This window comes from Cervus canadensis, chromosome 4 (assembly GCF_019320065.1).
Source record: "Cervus canadensis isolate Bull #8, Minnesota chromosome 4, ASM1932006v1, whole genome shotgun sequence".
Classification (NCBI taxonomy): Eukaryota; Metazoa; Chordata; class Mammalia; order Artiodactyla; family Cervidae; genus Cervus; species Cervus canadensis.
This window is the reverse complement of record NC_057389.1, coordinates 96,314,848-96,337,087: the sequence shown is the minus strand read 5'-3', so window position 1 is coordinate 96,337,087 and position 22,240 is coordinate 96,314,848. Positions and strand designations below refer to the sequence as shown.

General features: G+C 39.0%; 1 protein-coding gene across 2 annotated transcripts in view; it reads left to right on the top strand.

Annotated features, from left to right (window-relative positions):
* Nucleotides 1-22,240, top strand: part of CNOT6 (CCR4-NOT transcription complex subunit 6) — a 78,286-nt gene that overhangs the window by 40,985 nt on the left and 15,061 nt on the right. For both annotated transcript variants that reach the window (XM_043466975.1, XM_043466974.1), the window contains 2 exons: nt 10,993-11,179; nt 13,087-13,172. In XM_043466975.1, coding sequence (XP_043322910.1) covers nt 10,993-11,179; nt 13,087-13,172 — 273 coding nt within the window. The remainder of the gene's footprint in view (nt 1-10,992; nt 11,180-13,086; nt 13,173-22,240) is intronic.

Below are 22,240 nucleotides of genomic sequence, written 5' to 3'. Positions count from 1 at the left end.
CTAGGGATCAAACCCAAGTCTCCTGCACCAGCAGGTGGATTTTTCAACCACTTGACTATCAGGGAAGTCCAGGTTGGTTGTTTTTTCTTTGATACTGAGTTGTATGAGCTGTATGTTTAATATGTTGATATTAATGTTGATGATAGGTCATAACATTTGCAAATATTTTCTCCCATCGAGTAGGTTGTCTTTTTGTTTGATCAGTGGTTTCCTTTGCTGTGCAAAAGCTACTTAAGTTTAATTAGATCGTATTTGTTTATTTTTGCTTTTATTTGAGACAAATCCAAAATAAAAACTATTGTTGTGATTTATGTCAAAGAGTGTTCTGCCTATATTTTCCTCTGGGAGTTTTTCAGTATCTGGTCTTACATTTAGATCTTAAATCCATTTTGAGTTTATTTTTGTACATAGTGTTAAAGAATGTTCTAATTTCACTTATTTGCATGTAGCTCTCTAGTTTTCCTAGCACCATTTATTGAAGAGATTGTCTTTTCTCATAGATTGACACGAGTGTCATAGATTGACATAGATTGTCATAGATTGATATGAGTGTCATAGATTGACATAGCTTGTCATGAGTGTCATAGATGGACATGAGTGTCATAGATTGACATGGATTGTCATGAGTGTCAGATTGTCATGAGTGTCATAGATTGACAGTGTCATAGATTGACACAGATTGTCACGAGTGTCATAGATTGTCATAGAGTGTCATGAGTGTCATAGATGGACATAAGTGTTGTAGATTGACCTGAGTGTCATAGATTGACATAGATTGTCACGAGTGTCATAGATTGGCAGAGATTGTCATGAGTGTCATAGATTGACATAGATTGTCATGAGTGTCATAGATTGTCCCAGATTGTCATGAGTGTCATAGATGGACATAAGTGTCGTAGATTGTCATGAGTGTCATAGATTGACATAGATTAACGTGAGTGTCATAGATTGACATAGATTGTCACGAGTGTCATAGATGGACATGAGTGTCATAGATTGACATAGATTGTCATGAGTATCATAGATTGACATGAATGTCATAGATTGACATAGATTGTCATGAGTGTCATAGATTGACATGAGTATCATAGATTGACATAGATTGTCATGAGTGTCATAGATGGACGTAGATTGTCATGAGTGTCATAGATGGACATGAGTGTCATAGATGGACATGAGTGTCATAGATTGACATGAGTGTCTTGACATAGATTGTCCTGAGTGTCACAGATTGTCATGAGTGTCATAGATTGACATAGATGGACATAAGTGTTATAGATTGACATGAGTGTCATAGATTGACATAGATTGTCATGAGTGTCATAGATTTACATGAGTGTCATAGATTGACATAGATTGTCATGAATGTGTGGCTTTATTTCTGGACTTTCTGTCCTGTCCTGTTTTTGTGCTGCTGCCATACTGTTATGAGTCCTCTAGCTTATAGTACAGTACAGACTAAAGTCAGGGGGTATAATTCCTCCTGCTTTGTTTTTCTTTCTCAAGATTGTTTTGGCTATTTGAGAGTCTTTCTGTTTTGATACAAATGAAAATTTCTTTGTTCCACTTCTGTGAAAATGCCATCGGTAATTTGATAGGGATTACATTCAGTCTGTAGATTGCCTTGGATAGTATGATCATTTTAGCAATATTGATTCTTCTAATCCAAGAATATAATATACCTTTCCGTCTACTTGTATCTTCGATTTCTTTCATCTTTAATTCAAGATTATTTAATTACAAAACTGGATAACTGGAAAAGAATTTTCCATTAAAAATAGTTTCAGAGCTAGAAAGTAATATACTGGTTAACAGGTTATGACTTTAGTACAGTGACATGATTGAATAGAAATGGCTTGAATCTTCTGGATGCATTAATCTGCATTTCCTGTTGGTTCAGAAATTTACAAATAAATTTCAAAATAATTATAATTCATCTTGATTTTTCTTTCCAAATCTATAAAATGAAGGTTTTCCTGATCACCAGTTTACCATGCAAGAGATGAGTAAATCTCATGGCACTACCCATAAATGTGTACACCTTAGGAACTTCACAGCAACTGGCGTCTCAGCAGGAAGACACTGAGGGTCTGATAGTTTCTGGAGTAGTCGTTTGCCTCCTTAGGTAGGTTTACGCCTAGGTATTTTATTCTTTCTGAATAAAAATAAATGGGATTGTTTCTTTAATTTCTTTCTGATAGTTTGCTTATAGTGTATAGAAATGCAACAGATTTCTGTATATTAACTTTATATCCTGCAAGTTTACTGAATTCATGAATGAACTCTAGTAGTTTTCTGGTGGTGTTCTTAGGATTTTCTATGTATAGTTATGTCATCTGCAAAATAGTGACAATTTATTTCTTCTTTTCTAATTTGGTTCCTTTTATTTCTTTTTCTTGTCTGATTGCTGTGGCTAGGACCTCCAACAAGACTATGTTGAATGAAAGTGGAAGAGTGGGCATCCTTGTCTTGTTCCTGATATTAGAGCCATACTCCCCACCTTTTTGGTGCCAGGGTTGGTTTGGTGGAAGATAATTTTTCCCAGACCAGGGGTTGAGGGAGATGGTTTCAGGGGGATTCAGGTACATTGCATTTACTTTGCATTTTATGTCTATTATTATTCCATTATGATGCAGAGTGAAATAATTACACAGCTTGCCATAATGCAGAATCAGTGGGAGTCCTGAGCTTGCTTTCCTGCAACTAGATGGTGCCGTCTGGAGTGATGGGAGACAGTGATGCCCACAGTGTGTTGCTTGTGTCCAGTCCACTCTGTAATCTCGTTTCAGTTGCTGTCACTGCAGAAAAACCCTTTTCATAAAGATAGGATGTTGGAAATGGAAGCAGGCTTTTCGGTGCTTTTGTGGCCATCTCAGGATATTCCATCTTGATTTTAATGCAGAATGTATGGAGATTTGAAGTTGTCTCAAACATACTTTAAAGGCCAAGTCATTTGCTATCTCAAGCAATTGATCCTTTTCTAGCAAGGACAAAGTTGTTTCAGCTGGCTTATTCACAGATGGGTTGTGGATCTATTCCTTCCCAGTTCAGGGTGTTTTGTGGTTGAGAAGTAATTCTCAAACTCATTTGAAAGCTGAGATAGGTGATCATGCACCAGCTGGGAGAAAGAAGGCCCTGGCTCATTCTCTTTCAAAATCTCTGCTAATGTTAGAAACATGTCAGAAATCCCCATGTTCAGTTGTCATCCCCCTCATTGCAGTTTGGCATTGAATGCAGCCACTTTTTGCCTTTTCATACTGTTCATGGGGTTCCCAAGGCAAGAATACTGAAGTGGTTTGCCATTCCCTTCTCCAGTGGACCATGTTTGTCAGAATTCTCCACCCTGACCCGTCCATCTTGGTTGGCCCTATATGACATGGCTCTCTCATTGGTTAGACAAGGCTGTGATCCATGTGATCAGTTTGGTTAGTTTTCTGTGACTGTGGTTTTCATTCTTTCTGCCCTCTAATGGATAAGGATAAGAGGCTTGTAGAAGCTTCCTGATGGGAGAGACTGATGTGGGATAAACTGGGTCTTGTTCTGGTGGGCAAGGCCATGCCCAGTAAATGTTTAATCCAATTTTCTGTTGATGGGTGAGGCTGTATTCCCTCCGTATTGTTTGGTCTGAGGGCAGACTTCAGTGGGGTTAATGGTGACCTCCTGAAAAAGGACTTATGCCGGCACTGTTGTATTCAGTGCCCCTGACCCCGTAGCAGGCCACTGTCAACCCACGCCTGTGCCGGAGACTCCTGGACACTCACAGGCAAGTCTGGCACAGTCTCTCGTGGGGACACTGCTCCTTTCTCCTGGGTCCTGGTGTACACAAGGTTTTGTTTGTGCCCTCCAAGAGTCTGTTTCTCCAGTCCTGTGGAAGTGCTGTAATCAAATCCTACTGGTCTCCAAAGTCATATTTCCTGGAGGTTCTCAGTCCCTTTGCTGGATCCCTAGGTTGGGAACTCTGTTGTGGGTCCTGGAACTTTCTTAACACTGCAAGGATTTCTTTGGTATAATTGTTCTGCAGTTTCTGGGTCGTCTGCTTGGTGGCCCTATGGTGGTGCTAATGGCGACCTCCTCCAAGAGGACTTATGCCACATGCCATGTGTCCCAGGTCTGCTGCAGCCAGAACCCCTGTCCCTGCGGCAGGCCACTGCTGACCTGTACCTTGGTGGGAGACATTTAAACACTCAAAAGAACGTCTGGCTCAGTCTCACTGGGGTCTCTGGGTTCTAGTGCACACAAGATTTAGTTTGAACCCTCCAAGCGTCTCTGGTGGGTTTGGGGTTTGATTCTAAATGTGATTTCACCCCCCTCCCATTTTGTTGGGGCTTCTCCTTTGCCCTTGGACCTGGAGTATCTTTTTTTGGTGGGATCCAATGTTCTGTTGAAAGGCAGAAGAACCAAAAATCAATTTGCCAATATCCGTTGGATCATAGGAAAAGCAAGAGAGTTCCAGAAAAACATTCGCTTTATTGACTTTGTCAAAGCCTTTGACTGTGTGGATCACGACAAACTGTGGAAAAAGAGATGGGACTACCAAACCACCTTACCTGTCCCCTGAGAATTCTCTATGCAGGTCAAGAAGCAACAATCAGAACCGGACATGAACAATGGACTGGTTGCAAATTGGGAAAAGAGTAGGTCAAGGCTGTACATTGTCACCCTCCTTATTTAACTGATATGCAGAGAACATCATGCGAAATGCCAGGCTGGATGAAGCACAAGCTAGAATCGAAATTGCTGGGAGAAATATCAGTAACCTTAGATATGCAGATGATTTCACCCTTGTGGGAAAAAAGAAAGCATAGAGGTAGTAAAGAGCCTCTTGATGAAGGTGAAAGAGGAGAGTGAAAAAGCTGCCTTAAAATTCAGCATTCAGAAAATGAAGATCATGGCATCCGGTCCCATCACTTCATGACAGATACATGGGGAAACAGTAGAAACAGTGACGGCTTTATTCTTTTTGGGTTCCAAGATCACTGCAGATGGTGACTTCAGTATGAAATTAAAACACACTTGCTCCTTGGAAGAAAAGCTACGACAAACCTAGTCAGCATATTAAAAAGCAGAGACATTACTTTGCTGACAAAAGTCCACCTAGTCAAGGCTATAGTTTTTCCAGTAGTCAGGTACGGATATGAGTGTGTTAGTCGCTCAGTCGTACCCGACTCTTTGTGACCCCATGGACTACAGCCCACCAGGCTCCTCTGTCCATGAGATTTTCCAGGCAAGGATACTGGAGTGGGTCGCCATTTCCTTTTCCAGGGGATCTTCCCAACCCAGGGATCGAACCCGGATCTCCTGTACTGCAGGCAGATTCTTTACCGACTGAGCTATAAGGGAAGCCGGATATGAGAGTTGGACCAAAAAGAAGGCTGAGTGCTGAAGAACTGACGCTTTTGAACTGTAGTGTTGGAGAAGACTCTTGAGAGTCCCTTGGACCGCAGGGAGATAAAAAACCAGTCAATTCTAAAGGAAATCAGTCCTGAATATTCATTGGAAGGACTGATGCTGAAGCTGAAGCTCCAATACTTTGGCCACCTCTTGCGAAGAACTGATTGATGGGAAAAGACCCTGATGCTGGGAAAGATTGAAGGCAGGAAGATAAAGGGATGACAGAGGATGAGATGGTTGGATGGCCTCGTGGACGTGGTGGACATGAGTTTGAGCAAGCTCCAGGAGTGTGATGGACAGGGAAGCCTGCAGTGCTGCAGTCCATGGGGTGACAAAGAGTCGGACATGACTGAGCCTCTGAACTGAACTGAAAGAAACCAGCAAGCCATCTAGTCATGGCAGCCACTCTGTCCATGCATATACAGACACAAAATGACCAATTCTGTTTTTCTCATGTGTAATCATTGTTGAATAGTTCTGCAGCCGTGATGTTGGTTGCCAACAAAAGTGCATATAACATATCCGCCTGCACATCCTCCTGAACATGTATCACACAGAGACAAGCACTGTTGTCCTTTTGTCAACATCAGTACTTTGAACCTGGATTGCATACAAGAGTGACTTATTGATCCTTTCTAACAGTTGTGCCTCAGTATCCTCTGCTGTTTCATCCATTCGTCTTCTTACGGTGCTAGCCTGAAGAGGAACTCGTGCCACCTTTTGAACTGCAGCATCTCCTAAAAGTTCATGATAAATGAACTTTAGCAGCAGTCAGGATCAACTCTTTACCAATAGTAAAGGGCTTCTTAGTTTTAGCAATGCAGTTAGCCTCTAAGAATGATGCTCTCAGTGCAGACGCATTTGATGACATGGTGGCCTTCAGTAATTGCTTCTGTTTTTCATATTTACATGTTTATTTTTTAACTCTAAAGCCTTGTTTTTTTAATGCAGTATGCTTGGTCTCCATATGATGAAGCAGTTCTCATGGTTTCATGGCTTCTTGGAGAACTGGTTGCCACATATTACATAAAGTGGCCTTGGAGAATGTGAATCACTTGTTGCAATGAACCCCTAATTTAAATAGGACTCCTAGTATGTAAAATGCAGCTTTCTTTTTGTTAGTAGTTTTGGAGTCTTCTGCTGTCTCACCATTGGGTCTTTCGCTCTGTTCAAATAAGTTCTCCAGCAATGTTTGTGTTTTACTCGTTTTGGCTGGGATTACCTTGTGGACTTACCAAAATTGACTGAGACAGTATGCAGTGCAGGAAAAAGACACAGATAGAATGGGTGGGTCACTCATGGACTAAAATAGTGTCGAATTCTGACTTAAAGCCTGCCGCCAGCTGAAGCTGTACAATTGAAGTATGTCAACTCACTTGCAGCTATAAACCCTGACACCAGATGCAGCTTAATTGTCACTTGCCACTCACTGATAGGGATTTGATAGGAGTCTGCAAACAGTTGATTTATTTTGGTCTCTGTGCAGTCAAACCTCTCTGCTGATGATAATCTGTATTTGCAACTGCTCTTCAGTGCCTCTTCACTGCCTCAGCTCCACCTCAGACTCTCACAAGGCGCCCACAACATAGATCCCTTGCATGTGCAATTAACAGTAGGGTTCATGCTGCTTTGAGACTCTTAATGCCACTGCTGATCTGATAGGAGGTAGAACTCAGATGGTGATGTCAGCAACGGGGAGAAGTTGTAAATACAGATGAAGCTTCCCTTGCTACCCCAGCCATTCACCTCCTGCTGTGCAACCCAGTTCCTAACAGGCCATGGACCAGTGTGAGGTTTGGGGATCCCTGTCTTAGAGGGAATGCTTGCAGCTTTTCACAGTTGAGTATGATGCTAGCTCTGGGTTTGTTAATATGACCTTTGTTGTGTTGAGGTAGGTTCTTTATACCCATAATCTCTGGAGAGAGTTTTGTCATAAATGGATTTGAATTTTATCAAAAGTGTTTTTGCATCTGTTGAGATAATCCTATGATTTTTTAAAAGATGTATTCATTCATTTATTTATTTTTGGCTGTGCTGGGTCTTCATTGCTGCTGCATGCGGACTTTCTCCAGTTGACTGTGAGTGGGGTCTGCTATTCATTGTGTTGCTCGGCTTCTCACTGCAGTAGCTTCTTTTGCTGCACAGGCTCTGGGGTGTGTGGGCTTCGTAGGCTGCTGTTCTCAGGCTCTAGAGCACAGGCTCTGTAGTTGTAGCACACGGGCTCTTTTGCTCCGAGGCATGTGGGGTCTTTCAGAACCGGGAATATTCCTGTGCTCTTGAAAAGAGTGTTTATTCTACTGCTTGCAGATGGAATGCTCTATCTATATGCTTATCAATTAAGTCAGTTTGTCTAATGTGTCAACAGCTGATGCCTTGTCAGTTGTTACTGTTGATTTCTCCTTTTATGTCTGTTGACACTTTATTGACCAGGGGAATTTTTACAGAAACTAACGCCTGTGGCTGGTGATTTGTTATGTAAGTGAATGTTGAGATGCTCATGTTTGAGTAAATATCAACAAGATTTTTTTTTTGCACTTAATGTATTTATTTGAAACTTTGTACATGTGTTACTAAAGCCTTCTAATATTTTGTTAGTGTGTGATGGACAGTCCAGCAGGCATCTCTGTGCAGAGGGACAGAACATCTATTACAGATATACCATTTCACTGTGCTTTCCCTGGGAAGAGCAGACTCTCCACTCTGGCAGGATTCTTTTTTAGTCCTGTGGGTATTATTTCCTCTAGAACATGTTCTTTTATTTTACCTGATTTAACAAGGTGGATCTTTGAAGGGGGCTCTTTTTCAAATGAGAAATTTTGTGCTATGTCATTTCTGATAGTTTTACAGTAATAAACTTGTGTTTATAATATTTAGAAGGTTGGGACAAAATTTAATGGGGCAAAATGTGAATGATAATGACAATCACAAGTTGTATAATGAACCCTTGATCAGTTTTTAAGTTCTAACAACTTTGCACAGTAATGTTAATTGTACCACTCTCAAACTGTATTGCTCTTTCTGGTCAATAACGCACAGGTAATAAAAGACATATTAATGTGTCTCTGGTCAATACTGTGTTAGTATTTGCCTTATGTATTGAGGTGCTCCTGTGTTGGGTACGTATATGTTTACAATTGTTATAAACATTCCTGGATTGATCCTTTAATCATTATGTGGTGTCCTTTTTTCTTTTCTAACAGTCTGTATTTTAAAGGGTTTTTTTTTTTTTTTTTTTTTTTTGTATGATAAAAGTATCACTACTCCGGTTTTCTTTTGGTTTCCATTTTGCATAGACTTCCTTTTTTCATGTACTCACTTTGTGTGTGTCGTTCTGAAATGAGTGTCTTGTAGGTAGTATATATGTGGGTGTTGTTTCTGCATCCATTCACCCACTCTAATCTTTTGGTTGGAACATTTAGTCCATTTACATTTAAGGTAATTATTGATTTATATATAATCAATTTTACCATTTTGCACATTGTTTTATTGCTTTTTAGGTCTTTCTGCCCTTTTATTCTCTTTGAGATTTGATGACTCTCTTTAGTGTTATGTTTCAGTTACTTCTTTTTGTGTGTGTATCTATTTCAGTTACTTCTTTTTGTGTATATCTATTTATACTTGGTTTGCAGGTAACCACGAGGTTTTTGTATAACAGTCTACATCTGGCCCCAGTAGCTCAGCAGTAAAGAATCTGTTGGAGATGCAGGAGACACAGATTTGGTCCCTGGATCGGGCAGATCCCCTGGAAAAGGGAATGGCAAGCCACTCTAATACTCTTGCTGGGAAAATCCCATAGACAGAGGAGCCTGGCAGGCTATCTAGTCTATTGGGTCGCTGTAATTTTTTAAAATAATTTTGAAATTATTTTAAAAATAAAAAATGAAAAATTTCAGTTTCTACTGAAAAATCAACTGATAGGAGAGGTTTTTAAAAGTCAGAAATGGATACTGATTTTGTCAAATGCTTTATTTTCTGAGAAAACATTTTCTAAATTATATTTTTTAAATGTTCAACAAACCTAGCATTTTCTGGCACAGATCTTACTTGGTCATTATCCCTTTTAATGTATTGTTGGATTTGTTTTTGTTAAATTCACATTTATGTTCATGAGGATGTTGTTTGTAGTTTTGTCCGAGTGTTGTCTGGTTTTGGTATCAGGATGATGTTGACCTCATAATGAGCAGTTTTCTGGAGGAATTTGTATAGAATCGTTTTTAATTCTTCCTTGAATGTTTGGTAATATTCACCAGTGAATCCATCTAGTTCCAGAATACTCTCTATGGAAAGTTTTTTAGATACCTTCATAATGTGCATCCATCACTACCGTCCGTCTCCATGGCTCTTTTCACCTTGTAGTTTGCCCTCACTTTTGAAAATCTCTCTCTGGGTTGATAGATTGTTGCATTAATGTGGGGATTTTTCTGCCCATATGTGTGTGTGTGTGTGTGTGTGTGTGTCTGTCTCTCTTTTGGTGGCAGCTATAATTGATAACAGTATAGTTCACACAGTTCACCCACTTAAAGTACAAGTTCCGTAATTTTTATATATTTTGTTGTGCACCCCTTACCATAGTTAACCTGAGAACATTTTCATCGTTCCCAGAGGAAACCTGACTGCATTAGCAGCCGTTCTCCGTTTCCTGTCACCGTGGTGTTGGACTGTGGGAGTTCAGTGTGAGCGCCGGTGCTGTCTTCAGTGTCTGGCTTTCCACAGTATGGAATATAATTAGAGTAGCTTCTAATATCTCTACTAGTTTTGTCGTCATCTCTTCTGGACTGGTCTTAACTGACTGACTTTTCCTTGTGGATATTACTTTACAGTCTCTTTGTGTACCTAGTAATTTTTAATTAGGTGCTAGATATTGTGGATTTTACCTTATTGAGTGCTGTGTGAACCTAGGGATTACTACCTCTGCTCCTTTTGGGTGTTTTTTTTCCTCTGGCTCAGGCAGTTTCTCACATTCATATGCTGATCACTTGATAACTTGAGGGGGAAACTAAAATCTCTAAACCTCTCTCTTCATCTCTCTCCTCGGGTACTCTGCCTTTATAAATTCTAGTCATCCTGGCTTCCCTGGACATTTGCTGTGTGTCCCGTACTTGGGGAAGAACAGTGTTCTTCCCCTGGAATCCCCTGGCTGTGCTGCTGTTCAAGAAGTTAGCTCGGATAATAGTAGACCTGATTGATTGTTTCTCGTCGTTAACGGATCATTCTCCTGCACTGATTGGTGTCTGATCTCTGAAATTTGTTGATTTATGTTTATTAGACTTATTACTTTGAATTACTCATGCTTTTTCTTGTCATACATAGCTGAGGCTAATTAAAGGATAAAGTCTTTTAACTATTGTGCTCTTAAAAATAACAATGCAATCTAAATACTGATATATTGCCTTAAATGAGTTGTGGTTAGTTTGCTAAGTGGAGAGTTTATAACTTAATCCTAGCAGTGAATCATTCTAGAATCAATAAGGTTTTAGTGTTGACCCCTTTTTCACAATTTTTTGTATGGTAAGTTATTTACTCAATAAAACATCTAAATGCTACTTAATCCAGAGACCAAATTGTAGAGTTAATTCTTGTCCCATTTTTCTTCTTTTACAGGAAAAGTAAGAAGCTTAAGCTCATCTTTGTGGTCACTAACTCACTTGACAGCTTTGTATCTAAGTGACAATTCCCTGTCCCGCATTCCTTCAGACATTGCCAAGCTTCACAATCTGGTGTATCTGGACCTGTCCTCTAATAAAATCCGAAGTTTACCGGCAGAACTCGGAAACATGGTATCACTCAGGTATACAGATTCAACTCAGTGCATAGTTATATACCCTTAAAACAAAATATTATCATATTGTTAGGAAACACCACTTTGTTAGGAAACAACATTGTCAGTTTAATGTTGAACAAAATTAAACATGAGGTAAAGTTTTCTGGGAAAATTGAATGTAAGCTAATAAATCATAAGTCACATAGATCTGTTGCCTAACATTTATTTAATTGCTGTTTTGTGTAATATACTTCATATTTGAAACAAAATTTTAAGACAAAGTGGAGCAAACAAGTAGAAAGTGCTTGTGTTATTCCATATATGCACTTACTTGTGACACAGTTGAAGTGCTTTTTCTCCACTAAATTCTGGGGCCCCTTATCCTTAATACAGGATCTAGGAAGTCATTCCCAATTAGTGACCTTTTTGACTGTCCCAGGGCTTCTGTGCATGATAGTAAGAAAGATGGGACTTGAAAGCTAGAATTAGTGAGTGAATGTGGGGGAATATAGTGTGGAGTTTAGAAGGCAGGTAGAATGTGGAGTCATACAGAGTTCAGGTTAGAAACTTGACTCTGTCATTTATAAATTGTGTGATTTGGGGCAAGCTTCTTAGAACCTTGCTGAGTTTTCCTTCATCTGTGAAGTTGCTATAATGACCAAGCTGAGATCAGCAATATTTGAGATATTGACTAAAAAGCTATCAGCAACCCTGTTTGGTAAATACTGTATTAGTAAATGGTAATTCCTGTAACCTCTGTTTTCTAGGATAGATGAGGGTTACTCAAGTTGAATATAAAGCCAATTTCTAGCTATTATGTTAATCCTAATGGAAAATCTTGTGCCATTTCATATTATCTGCCTTTTAAAAAAAAATTCTACTGACTTTTTCTGCTGCTTTCTATCATTTGCTGCATAATAAAAAGGAATGAGGACCTTGTGAGAGGTGGTGTTTTTTTATTTTTTGTAAAACCTCTGTTGTTTCCAGACCAGCCCTTTGACAGTTTCAGGCTTAATGAGTATATACCATGACTTTAAATCCTCTGAACTAAATTTACTTAAAGGACCTCCTTTCCTATGTGATATATTTGGTAATAACAGGTATTCGGAACAAGTTTTTCTTGTTCATTTTATGGCCTCACCAACCTCTGGTTTTACTCAGTAGTAACCAAGCTTCTTTTAAATTCTAAGAACCAAGGATTTTAAAAGTAGTTCTCATTCACATGTAAAAATTGACAAAACTTACTATTATAGGATATTACCAGTATCTTTGTATTGGATCTTCTTTTACTACTGAAGATGCCTTTCATAGTTACATTTTCCGTGCAAAACAAATCATTAAAATTATCAGTAGTTATTAATATAGCTGCCATTATTTATAAAATGAAACATTAGTAAATTTGGAAAAATATCAATCATAAACTTATTATGCAGCTACCATAAAGTATTTTGTTTTGGCATGATGCTATCATTTAAATTCTGTTTTCACAATTTACATGTTAGGCTGTATTTTCATTCCCACTTTCTGAAATATGTGTGGGAGACCTCCATCTGTGCCGACCAGTGTAGGCTCTGGACTGCCATTTCAGAGTGCGTCACCAGCTTGCAGTGAGATACGCAACATGTGTCTGTTGAATATCATGCTCCTAAAAAATGGGCTTATATTTTGTTGGTCTTTTTCTTTCTCACTTTTACAAGAATCGATTTTTTTCCCCCTGTGTTTTATAAATGTTTGTCTTTGGCAGTTTGTGATTTTTTTGTTGTGTCTTTTTTTTTTAACCACATATGATTTGAGAAGCACTGTGCTGGACATTAGCATATAATACTAAATTTGTATTAGGTATTTATATCTTTATATTCCTAGAAATCATATTGCTGATTTTAGCTGTTAAAGTTAATATATCTTTTGACTTCCTGGAATTTTTACATCTACAGGGAACTCCATTTAAATAACAACCTGTTACGAGTTCTACCTTTTGAGCTGGGAAAACTGTTTCAGTTGCAGACTTTAGGCCTGAAAGGTACGATTTCCCGTATTTGTGCTGCTTATGGTTTACATGTATGTCTTTGAGTCTAAAGAAGGCATAAGAGGGAATCTTTTTGCCAGGGATTTGAAGGTTCATTCTTCCCAAGAGTTCATCAGTTTGTTAGATGTAGCCCACTAGTTTTTTCTCTTTTTCACTGATAGATCGTCTGCTAGTCTTTTTAATGTTTTTTCGTCCTAGCCCAGCCTTGCTTTTCTTGCCCTTATTTCAGTCACCTCTTTGTTTTGGTGATACATTCTTGACGTCAGACTTTATTTCATCATGCTGTAAAACAGCTTATTTCTTTTTTTTTAATGTTCAAATCTCAAAAAATGGAAATTCTTACAAAGTGCAGAAAACAGACAATTTTGATACGTTTGAATCCTTTAATATAAAGACCAGTATAAGCATTTTTTTAAAGATCAAAAAAATCAAAAATAAAATTGATTTATAAGGACTTCATTAATATGTTAGAACTTGGGGACATAACTGACGCAGTAAGAAGTATTGAGAAATATTTTTTTAAACCAGCAAGATTGAAAGTTACATTTTAAGCATATGTTAATACTTGTAATTTTTTTTTTTTTATCACATTATGATCTTCACTAGTCTTGTAGATGTAGCCAGCTTACTCTATAATTGATTCCTAAATAGAGAGCACAGGGAGACGACTTCTCGATCAAGTGGTTGTGACTCTGCCCTTCTACTGCAAGGGGCCTGAATTCAGTCTCTGGTTGGAGAACTCCCACATGCTGTGTGTGGGTCACCCCTTCCACTCCAAAATCACATAATTAGGTCTTCAAGAATTTTATTTCTTAAAAAGAGTTATAGAATGAGGTTTTTATTTATATAAATCCATGTCATATTATAAAATTAGTGTTATTGTTCACAAAAGCAACTGGAAGAATATAAATACTACCTTTACAAATACATGTAAAACCATGTTCAACAGACATCACTTTTATAAATGGTTCTTTGGAAAGGTTTTATCTATATGGTTACACTGGGTGAGGCCTGCCTCTTAAAATGGATATCAGGGAAATGTGAGTTGCAAAAGCCTTTTTCTGTTCTATTTCCCTATGGTAAGTCTGATTTATTCTTACTTTCCTGTTTTTAAATTTGAAGAACAGAAAAATATAAAACGTAGCAAAGTGTAATCCATATAAGGACTATCAGAATTAGCAACATTTTGTCACTTTTGTGTCTTTTTTTAATGTAAAAGAAATAAAACATTACAGAATGTTAAGGCCCTGTTCTTTGTTCCTCTTCTAGTCTTTTTTTCCTCCCAGTGCCAGCTACTGTTGTATGTCCTTCTGGTTTAAGGTTTTTTGTAATCTTATAGTATATATATTTTACAAACCTTAGCCTGTATTCATTTCTCTAAATATTTTGCTGTTGTTTAGTTGCTAAGTCGTGTCTGACTCTTTGCGACCCCATGGACTGCAGCATCCCCGGCTTCCCTGTCCTTCACTGTCTCCTGGAGTTTGCTCAAACTCATGTCCATTGAGTCTGTAATACTATCCAACTATGTCATCCTCTAAAGGTTACAAACTTTATTTGAGGTTAGCGTCATTGGTCACAAGTTTTACACTGATTTAATGTATGTGAAAGCCTGTGAAAGTAAATGCTGGGGATGGGTAGGAAAGTCTTTATATGGCACCTTCAGTTTTGATTCCTTGGTTTTCCGTTTCAGAAAGAGCCTTTACCATTTGACATTTGTGCTGTTATGTTTCTCTTTTGGAAGTGTAGTTTCACTGAGATGTTTGTATATCTCAGCAATTCTGTTGGACATTGTTACGTATCTGTCTGCAACAGCAGTCTTTTCACTTAATTTCACCGTTTTAAGACAGATCTCTGTTATTTTCCTGAACTTTGCAATTTTGCATCTTAATGTTGTGCTAGCTACTAAAAAACAGTTACATTACCCTTACTCTGTGAAAACTTTCATAGTTTCTGATGTCACTGTTCATTATTTGAAAGAGAAAATGTATCACTTTGTTCAAAAATCAAGTCTATTTGCTATATCATCCATTCATGCAGAACCAGAGTATTTCTGCCTCATAAATCAGTTCATACCATTTTCTTTAAAGTTGTTTGCCTAAGGGTAGCATGTGTCACTTTTTTTTTTTTAAACGTTTTTCCATGTTCTTCAAAATTGTTCTACTGTGAAAGATAGGGCTGTAACCTTAGATGCACATTCATTTTTTTAAACAAATTTTGAGGTACTTAAAAGATTCACATGAACCTGTAAGAAATAACGCAGAGACCAGTTCATCTGCCTTTACCAGTTTGCCTCCAGTGATAACATCTTCAAACCTATAGTATAGCTTCACAAGCAGGGTGTTGGTCGGGAAGATCCCCTGGAGAAGGGAATAGCTACCCACTCCAGTATTCTTGCCTGGAGAATTCCACAGACAGAGGACGCTGGCGGACTATAGTCCATGGGGTTGCAAAGAGTCTGACGCGACTGAGCTACTAACACACACATGCACAGTCAAGGTACAGAATAGTTCCATCACCAAAGGATCCCTCATGTTGCCCTTTAATAGCCACACTTGCTGCCTCTTGCCCCAGTTCACTCCTGAATTTCTTACAACCACTAAAAAAACTTTCTGGAATTTTGTTATTTCAAAAATAAGATGTAGAGCTTCCCTGGTGGGTCAGTGGTACAGAATCTGCCTGCCAGTACAGGAGACAACAGGTTCGATACGTGGTCTGGGAGCTCCCACATGCTGCAGAGTTAAGCCCGTGTGCCACAACGTTTGAGCCTGTCTTCTAGAGCCTGCGAGCCTCAGCGCCTGAGCACAAGTGCAGCAGCTGCTGCAGCTCAAGCGCCGAGGGGCTGCTCTGCGGCAAGGGGGGCCGCGCAGTGGGGAGCCCACGCTCCGAGCTGGAGGGCGGCCCCTGCGCTGTGCGCTCACAGCGACGCCGCACTGCAGTGAAGACCCGGTGCGGCCATTAAATTAGTTAGTTAAAAAGACTGGGTACATAGAATCATGCTGTGTCTAAGCTTTTGAGTTTTTTTTTTTTTTTTTTTTAAACTCGGGTTAATTCTTTGGAAAGTCACCCAGGTTGCTCATTTATATTGATGAGTAGTATTCCTTGGTATAGATATATATATTCATGGGTTGTTTAACCATCTTACTGGGTTTTTATGGAGGCTCCATTTTGTTGATTAGATCATTGGCTGTTGGTGTTTTGTCCCTTCTGGGGGTGGGACTGAAAGTTCCAGCCTTCTAGTCACATAATGGTTCTCTTAGCAACGAGCCCTATCTTTGAGAGAAATCCAGATATCACCTCATTAATATGAAGCATCTTTATCAATCTCATCACTTAGGAAATTTCAGAAGTTTTAGGATCTATGTATCAGGAACACCAGACAGAAGGTAAATATATATTCCTTAAGGTAAATCACACTATCACACAGGGTATTTTATATAGCAAACGTTTTAAATTTTGGTAAAGTCTGGTTTATTGGTTTTTTATTTCTGGAGCTTGCTTCTGGTGTCAGGTCTAAGAACCCTTTAAAACAGCGCTCTGTGTCCAGCTGCTCCAGCACCACATGTTGAGAAGTTTATCCTCCGTTGAATTGCTTTTGCACTGTGTTCCTAAATCAGTTGAACATATCTATGTGGATTCTCTTCTTTTCATCAGTCTCTGTGTCTGGCCTTCTGCCAATATCACATAGTTTTTGGAAATTGAAATAGAGTAATAACTCTTAATAGATAGATTGATTCTTCCTCTATAGTCTTCTTAAAAATGGTTTTAGCTATTCTAGTTCTTTGGCCTTTCCATGTACATTTTAGAATAATTTTGTCTGTGGTTATAAAAAAATACTGCTTGGATTTGGTAACTTGTATATCAAATTGGGGAGAACTGACATCTTTACTATGTAGAATCTTCCAATCAAAGAATGTGCTATATCTTTTCTTATATCTAGATCTTCTTTGATCTTTTTCATCAGGGTTGTATAGTTTTCAGTATGTAAGTCCTGTAAGTATTTTGTTAGACCTAATGCTGGTCTTTCTGTGTGTTTGTTTGAGTGAATGTAAATCATGGTGCATTTTAGAGTTTGCTCTCTGCGTGTTCATTCCGGTATGTGTGTGATGTGCTAAGTGGCTTTGGTCATGTCTGCCTCTCTGTGACCCCATGGGCGGTAGCCCACCAGGCTCCTCTGTCCATGGGGTTCTCCAGGCTCGAATGCTGGAGTGGGCTGTTGCAGTGCCCTCCTCATGTTTATTCCCCATATACAGAAATATAATGGATTTTAAAATTTTTATTGTATGTCCTTCTACATTGTAGAACCCAATTTTATTTTAGGAGTTGGTTTTTCTTTTCCTTTTTTTTTTTTTTCTTATAGGTTATTTGGTAATTACAAAATTACAAAATATGTAGAAAATTACTTACCTGCAAATAGGAACAAGTGTATTTTATTTTTTCCAATATATATGCTTCCCCCCCTTTCTCTTGCCTTATGGCACTTACTATAACTTCCAGCACTATGTTGAGTAAGAGCTATGAAAGCAGATATCCCTCCTTTTACCTGATCTCAGAAAATATTGTTTTCATTTATGAGTATAATGTTAGCAGTAGGTATTTTGTAGATGCTCTTCATCAGTTTGAGGAAATTTCCTTCTGTCCTTTTTCTGAGCATTTTAAATCAAGAATGGGTATTAAATTTTATCAAATATTTGTTTTATATCAGTTGATATGATGTAATATGTAATTTTTCTTCTTTAGCCTGGTAACTAATTTTTGAATATTGAACCACGCTTGCATTCCTGGAATAAAATCTGCTTGATCATGGTGAATAGTTTATTTATTGCCCATGTGTGTACCCTAATATTTTCTTAAGGATTCATGACTCTATTCATGAGAGATGTTTGTATTTTTGTTTTTTGTTTGTTTTATACTCAGTTTGCCTAGTTTCGGTATCAAGGCGATATTCACTTCAGTTCAGTTGTTCAGTCGTTGTGTCCGACACTTCATGACCCCTTGAACCGCAGCACACCAGGCTTCCTGGTCCGTTACCAACTCCCGGAACTTGATCAAACTCATGCCCATCGAATCAGTGATGTCATCCAACCATCTCGTCCTCTTGTCGTCCCCTTCTCTTCCTGCCTTCAATCTTTCCCAGCATCAGGGTCTTATCCAGTGAGTCAGTTCTTTGTATCAGGTGGCCAAAGTATTGGAGCTTTAGCTTAGCATCAGTCCTTCTGATGAATATTCAGGACTGATCTCCTTTAGGATTGACTAGTTTGATCTCCTTGCAGTCCAGGGGACTCTCAAGAGTCTTCTCCAACACCACAGTTCAAAAGCATCAATTCTTCGGTGCTCAGCTTTCTTTATGGTCCAACTCTCACATCCATACATGACTACTGGGAAAGACATAGCTTTGACTGGATGGACCTTTGTCAGTAAAGTAATGTCTCTGCTTTTTAATATGCTGTCTAGGTTGGTCATTAACTTTTTTTCCAAGAAGCAGGCGTCTTTTAATTTCATGGCTGCAATCACCATCTGCAGTGATTTTGGAGCCCAAGAAAATAAAGTCTTTAACTGTTTCCGTTGTTACCTCATCTGTTGGCCATGAAATGATGGTACTGGATACCATGATCTTAGTTTTATGAGTGTTGAGTGGTAAGCCGGCATTTTCAATCTCTTCTTTAACTTTCATCAGGAGGCTCTTTATTGAGTTCCTCTTCGCTTTCTGCCATAAGGGTGGTGTCATCTGCATATCTGAGGTTATTGATATTTCTCCCGGCAATCTTGATTCCAGCTTGTGCTTCATCCAGTCCAGCAATTCACCTGATGTGCTCTGCATATTAGTTAAATAAACAGGGTGACAATATTCAGCCTTGATGTACTCCTTTCCTAATTTGGAACCAGTTCATTGTTCTATGTCTGGTTCTAACTGTTGCTTCTTGACCCGCATACAGATTTATTGGGGCCTCAGCTGCCTCTTCATTTTTTGTTTTCTCTTTTTTTCTCCTTGCTTTGTTTTTTGTTTTCCTTTTCTTGTCTTCCTATGCGTTACTTGAACGTCTTTATATATTACTATTTTAATTTGTCTAAGTACATTTGAATGAACTATTTGTACATCTTCTTTACTAGTTGCTCTTTATTTCTTTGGTGTTTAGCTGGAGTAAAACTGCTACTATCTATAAGTTTTGTTCCGTTAGGTTGCCCTTTCCTCGTCCTTTGGCTTTTGTTGGATTTTTTTCCTGTTCCCATTTATATGTTCAGGTTGCTGGCTGCTTCAGTTCTGTATCTGTGTTAGGCAAATAGTTCAAGGAATTCTCTGCTGTGTTGTTCCTCAGGTCCTGATCATTCTGCCTTCTTACCACGTTTCATTCAGCCTTATGTTTCTTTACAGAGGCTTTAGTTGTTTTTGGTAGGAGGAATAGGGAAAAGTATGTTTACTTCATCTTTTCAGAAGCAGCTTCTCTCACTTTTCTTCCTTAGTTTTGAGGACTCAACATCATGTTTTAATTGCAGAATTGTGTTGTACTTTTAAAGTTTACCCTATGTATATTATTTTTCCAGGCAGTGGAGAGCCGGATTAATTATAAATTTAAAGGAATTTCAAAAAGCACTCCTACATTGTGGGAAATATACCATTTGACTTCATCCATTTATTGTTGTTATTCAGCCACTCATTCATGTCTGATCTTTTGTGACCCCATGGACTGCAGCACACCAGGCTTCCCTGTCTTTCACCATCTCCCAGAGTTTGCTCAAACTCATGTCCATTGAGTCAGTGATGTTGTCCAACCATCTTGTCCTCTGTTGTCCCCTTCTCTTGCCTTCAGTCTTTCCCATCATCAGGGTCTTTTCCAGTCAATAGGTGCTCTGCATTAGGTGGCCAAAGAAATGGAGCGTCAGCTTTAGCATCAGTCCTTCCGAAGAGTATTCAGGGCTGATTACCTTTAGGATTGACTAGTTTGATCTCCTTGCTGTCCAAGGGACTCTCAAGAGTCCTCTCCAGCACCACAGTTTGAAAGCATCAATTCTTTGGTGCTTCTTTATGGTAGCCTACTTTATGGTCCAACTCTCACATCCATACATGACTACTCAAAAAACTGTAGCTTTGACTAGACGGACCTTTGTTGGCAAAGTAACATCTCCACTTTTTAATATGCTCTCTAGGTTTGTCATAGGTTTCAAACCTTCCAAGAATCAAGCGTCTTTAAATTTCATGGCTGCAGTCACTGTCTGCAGAGATTTTGGAGCCCAAAGAAAGAAAGTCTGTCACCGTTTGCATTGTTTGCCCATCTGTTTGCCATAAGGTGATGGGACTGGATGCCATGATCTTAGCTTTTTTGAATGTTGAGTTGTAAGCCAGCTTTTTCACTCTCCCCTTTCACCTTCGTCAAGAGGTTCTTCAATTCCTCTTCGCTTTCTGCCATAAGGGTGGTGTCATCTGCCTATCTGAGGTTATTGATATTTCTCCTGGCAGTGTTGATTCCAGCTTGTGCTACATCCAGCCCAGCATTTTGCATGATGTACTCTGCATATAAGTTAAATAAGCAGAGTGACAATATACAGCCTTGACATACTCTTTCCCAATTTGAAACCAGTTCATTGTTCCATGTCTGGTTCTGACTGTTGCTTCTTGACCTGCATACAGATTTCACAGGAGACTGGTGAGGTTGTTGGTATTCACATCTCTTTCAGAATTTCCCACAGTTTTTGTGATGCACATAGTTAAAGGCTTTAGTGTAGTCAGTGAAGCGGAAGTAGATGTTTTTCTGAAATTCTCCTGCTTTGCAATGTGATCTCTGGTTCCCCTGCGTTTTCTAAATCCAGCTTATACATGTCGAAGTTCTTGTTTCATGTACTGTTGAAACCTAGCTTGGAGGATTTTGAGTGTGACCCTGCTAGCATGTGAAATGAATGCAATTGTGCAGTAGTTTGAACATTCTTTGACATTGCCCTTCTTTGGGATTTGAATGAAAACTTATCGTTTCCAGTTCTGTGGCCACTGCTGAGTCTTCCAACTTTGCTGGCATATTGAGTGAAGCACTTAAATAGCATCATCTTTTAGAATTTGAAATAACTCAGCTGGAATACCATCACCTCCACTAACTTTGTTCATAGTGATGCTTCCTAAGACCCACTTGACTTCGCGCTCCAGGATGTCTGGCTCCAGGTGACTGATCACACCATTGTGGTTATCCAGGTCATTAAGATCTTTTTGTATAGTTCTGTGTATTCTTGCCACCTCATCTTAATATCTTATAAAGTCAAATCCCTGTCCTTCACCTTCTCCTATAGTTTGCTCAGATTTATGTACGTTGTGTCAATAACATCCAACCACGTCATCCTTTGTCACCCCCTTCTCCTCTTGCCCTGGATCTTTCCCAGCATCAGAATGTTTTCCAGTGAGTCAGCTCTTCACTGCAGGTGGCCACAGTATTGGAGCTTCAGCAGCAGTCCTTCCAGTGAATATTCAGGGTTGATTTCCTTTAGGATTGACTAGTTTGATCTCCTTGCTGTCCAGGAGACTCTCAGGAGTCTTCTACAACACCACAGTTTGAAAGCATCAATTCTTAAGCAGTCTGCCTTCTTTATGATCCAGCTCTCTCATCCACACGTAGCTACTAGAAAAACAATAGCTTTGACTGTAGGGACCTTTGTTGGCAAAGTGATGTCTCTGCTTTTTAAAACGCTGTCCAGGTTTGTCATAGCTTTCCTTTCAGTGAGCGAGTGTCTTTAAATTTCATGGCTGCAGTCACTGTCCTCAGTGATTTTAGAGCCCGCGAAAATAAAATCTGTCGCTGTTTCTACTTTTCCCCCTTCTATTTGCCATAAAGTGATTGGACCAAATGCCATGGTCTTAGTTTTTTGAATGTTGAGTTTTAAGCCAGCCTTTTCACTCTCGTCTTTCACCCTCATAAAGCGTCTCTTTAGTTCCTCTTGCTTTCTGCTATTAGAGTGGTATCATCTGCAAATCTGAGGTTGTTGATGTTTCTCCTGGCAATCTTGATTTTAGTTTGTGATTCATCCAGCCTAGCATTTTGCATGATGTATTCTGTATATAAGTTAAATAAGCAGGGTGACCGTAT